The 4,319-nt window shown below is 37.0% G+C and overlaps 1 protein-coding gene across 1 annotated transcript; it reads left to right on the plus strand.

The window, feature by feature from the left end:
- Window positions 1-617: 617 nt before the first annotated feature.
- Window positions 618-1,571, plus strand: LOC102469842 (olfactory receptor 2AG2). Its single transcript, XM_006148078.2, is given in 1 exon segment — window positions 618-1,571. A coding segment is annotated over 1 exon segment (954 nt).
- Window positions 1,572-4,319: the final 2,748 nt, after the last annotated feature.

Below are 4,319 nucleotides of genomic sequence, written 5' to 3' on the forward strand. Positions count from 1 at the left end.
TTATCTCTCAAGCTCATGGAGAATATGGAGTCGGCCAAGATGGTAACTAGGGTGCATGTACTTTAGCTCTTGTAACGAGGTTTCTGTCTGTAACCTTGAATGCTGTGAACAAAAGTGGACATTTACTATATGAAGAAAAAAATGGAAGTTTTTCATTGAAACTGACTTCCTATACCTGTTTGGAATTTAATATTCAAAACAGGCCTATGCTAAAACATAACTGAATATTTAAGCTATTAATCAAACATTATACTTAAAATGCAGGAGCAAAAATAAGGGCATGTGAAGCAGAATTTTTTCTTACTCTTAAGAGAGAATTTTATCTTTCTGGAAAGATACATGGTCAAATTTAATGTTTTGGAGAATATTTTTATAACTGTCTCCTGAAGTTACCTATTATTGTGATTATTTTTCTCCATATAAATGGTTCTTTTTAAATTATGGTTAAGAGTTAAAAATTCAGATATTAAAAGGCAAAGTCAGTTACTCATGAGAAATGTGTCATTTCATTGATTCCTTCTTGGGTAACCTATGGGGCCTCTGATACCATAAAACTGTATCAGCAAAAATTCACTTAGAATCCATTTGGTTCTAGGCAACTGAAGAAACCACATAGCATGGAGCTCTGGAACTCTACCTCAGGAAGTGGCTTCATCTTGGTGGGGATTCTGACAAACACTGGATCTCCTGAACTGCTCTGTGCCACAATTGCGGTGCTGTACATGTTGGCCCTCACCAGCAATGGCCTGCTGCTCCTGGTCATCACAATGGACACCCGACTCCATGTGCCCATGTACCTCCTGCTTGCACAACTCTCTCTCATGGATCTCCTGTTCACATCGGTCGTTACCCCCAAGGCCCTTTTGGATTTTCTAAGCAGAGATAATACCATTTCCTTTGGAGGCTGTGCCCTTCAGATGTTCCTGGCACTGACTCTGGGTGGTGCAGAGGACCTCTTACTGGCCTTCATGGCCTATGACAGGTATGTGGCCATTTGTCACCCTCTGAACTACATGGTCCTCATGAGGCCAAGGGTCTGCTGGCTCATGGTGGCCACATCCTGGATCCTGGCTTCTCTGAATGCTCTAGGACATACTGTGTATACCATGCACTTCCCCTTTTGCAGGTCCTTGGAAATCAGGCACCTGCTTTGTGAGATCCCACCCTTACTGAAGTTGGCCTGTGCAGACACCTCCAGATACGAGCTCATGCTATACGTGACAGGTGTGACTTTCCTCCTGCTTCCTCTTTCTGCTATCATTGCTTCTTACACACTAATCCTGTTCACTGTGCTCCACATGTCCTCAAGTGAAGGTAGGAAGAAAGCCCTGGTCACCTGCTCTTCTCACCTGACTGTGGTTGGGATGTTCTTTGGAGCTGCCACATTCATGTATGTCCTGCCCAGTTCCTTCCACAACCCCAAGCAAGACAACATCATCTCTGTTTTCTACACAATTGTCACTCCAGCCCTGAACCCCCTGATCTACAGTCTGAGGAATAAGGAGGTCATGGGGGCCTTGAGGAGAGTCCTAGGAAAACACTTCTTGCTAACACAGTGAACCTTCTTATAAGGATAAATGACTGGCCTCCCATCATTTCTTTTCCAATTCGAATTGTTATGCTCATGTATTCTTTAATATATTCTGATTTGATATATATGTACACTTCTTAAAATTTCTACTCTTTTCTTACTGTGTCCTGGTGTGTATAGATATCTTAACTCGCTTGGTACATGTCACTCTGGCCTTGGAAGCACATGTGATAAAAATGACTAGTAGAAGGGGAAAAAAAGCCTTGAACAGGTATATTGGACTTGTGCTATGATAGAGCATTGCCCTGATGTATTATCACAGAGACATGGTATCAGACTAACTTCCCATTTCAACATGTAGCAGTGAGAAACAGCAATAGTTACGTGCTGACCAAACTGCACTAGCCTTTTAGCATCAAAGAAGATCTGCTTTTTTGAACTAGATTTGTAAACCATTAATACAGAGAAAGATCCACAGAAAATATATTGGACTTCTGACGATTAAGTAGTTTTTAAACAATTAGTGGAGAAGAATAATAGATATATGATTGCATTCATATCCCGAATCTGAGGAGAAATTCATATTAGTTACATAAATAAAGATAAATATCTCTGTCGAGCTAGTGAACAGGTTAAATAAAAGGAGCTTGGCATTTCTACTTGGAAACTTTCACAGATTATTTCTGAAATGGGGCATTTTTACAACTCCTAAAATTAAAAATAAAATAAATAAAATAGGGTCGAAACTATCTAGGTTTAAAGTGAGGAGGAGAGATACAATAACAATAAGAGAAATCTGTTGCCTATATTGCTTGATATTTGTAAATAATGTGACCTTATAGATATGTGGATGCTTTTTCAAACATCTGAATAATGCAAAGAGTTCATATTCTTGAGGTGATTTTGAGTGTGCACGAACACACACACACACATATATAATATGCATTATTGTGTATAGTGTGCTCAGGAATGGAAGTTTAAAATATATCTAATTCTAGCTAGACTAACTATGCTTTATCATTATCATTTCATTTATTAGTGTGGGAAGAATTTATGTCAATAGTTGAGAACTTAAGTATGTTAAGTAAAGCCTCAAAATATCTTGGTGCAATAGGTGTTGTTATTGTTGAGATTAGCGTTTTGTGAAAATTCGGAAACTTTCTCCATTCCAGAGTAATCTGAAATCACTTAATCTGTAATGCTAAGATATAATATAAAAGCTAATCTATAAAGTTAAACCATGCTCACTATTAAAAGAGAAAATTCAGAGAGGCTGGCAGGTGGTGTGGTGGTTTGATTGCTGGACCCCCACATGGCCGACTGTGGTTTAAGTCTCAGACCTGGCAGCTTGCTTTCTCACTTTCCCTTTCTCTCTATTTCTGTCTCTGTTTGAACAAATAAATAATAATAGCAAATAAAATTGGATAAATAATTCTTTAAAAAAAAAGAGGAAATTCAGAAATTTAGAGAGAAGAAAAAGTCACCTATAAAGTTTTTTCTTTCTTTTTAAAATTGTATATCTATTTTACAGACTTTGTACATACATAATGCTTAATGTTTTAATTTGTGCCATTTAAAATTTGGTGAATTATCTTTCTTATTACTGTATGAAATTTTAGAGCCATGATAAAGAAGGGGTTCAGAGTACCTGGATTAAAACCTTTCCCCATTTATCATCTGTGCATTTTTAAAAATTATTTATTTATTTATTTATTTTTTTTATCATCATAATCTTGTTTATATTACATTGGATTGCATCTAACTTTACAGTGTATTACATTGCTTTTTCAAAAGGGAATGCCATGCATGTCAGTCAATACAGAGACATTAATCTCCCCACTTCATCATTCAATATCTTTTCAGTGTTTTTCCCAATCATTATTATTATTATTCTAATTTTTTTTAAACAGTCAATCACTATTTCTCATTTTGCTTGTAACCTTTACCCATCATGAAAGACTTCTCAGACCAATCCAGTTGAGAATACTATACATGTCGTCATTAACAGGTAATAAGCCATATCTGTCTCCTACTAACGTCATGCCTCTCTATTTGTTCTCTTGCTATCTTTATCCTCTTCTCTTCACCCCCTCCCTTTTTATTTCCTCCAATATTTCGCTCTCTACCATAGTGTGCAGATAGTCAGTATATATTAAGTGGACACATACAATATCTTTCTTTCATAGCCTGGCTTACTTCACTCAGCAATAGATTCTCCATATATGACTACTTTCTATCAAATGCCAGGGTCTTGTTATTTTTTTATGACTGAAGTATTCCATAAGTATATATACCACACTTTTTCAATCCATTCATCAGTTTGTGGACATTTAGGTTGGTTTCACGTCTTGGCAATTGTGAATAATGCTGCAATAAACATTGATGTGCAAGCACTTTTCTGACTGAGCGTTCTCCTGTCCTTTGGGTAGATACCAGAAGTGGGATTGCTGGCTCAAATGGTAGTTCTATTTGTAGATCTTTGAGGAACCTCCATATTGTTCTCCACAGTGGTTGAACCAGTTTACATTCCCATCAACAGTGTAGGAGGGTTCCCTTTTCACCATATCTCCGCCAACACTTATCACTTTTTATATTCTTAATCTTTGCCATTCTGACAGGGGTTAGGTGGTATCTCATTGTGGTTTTTATCTGCATTTCCCTTATGATGAGGGATGTTGAGCGTTTCCTCATATGCTTTCTGGCTGTTCGTATGTCTTCCTTGGAGATTTATGTTCAGCTCATTTTCCCATCTTTTAATTGGGTTAATCTTTTTTTTTTTTTTTTTTTT

Source organism: Tupaia chinensis, unplaced genomic scaffold (genome assembly GCF_000334495.1).
Source record: "Tupaia chinensis unplaced genomic scaffold, TupChi_1.0 Scaffold000230_1, whole genome shotgun sequence".
NCBI classification, from domain to species: Eukaryota; Metazoa; Chordata; class Mammalia; order Scandentia; family Tupaiidae; genus Tupaia; species Tupaia belangeri.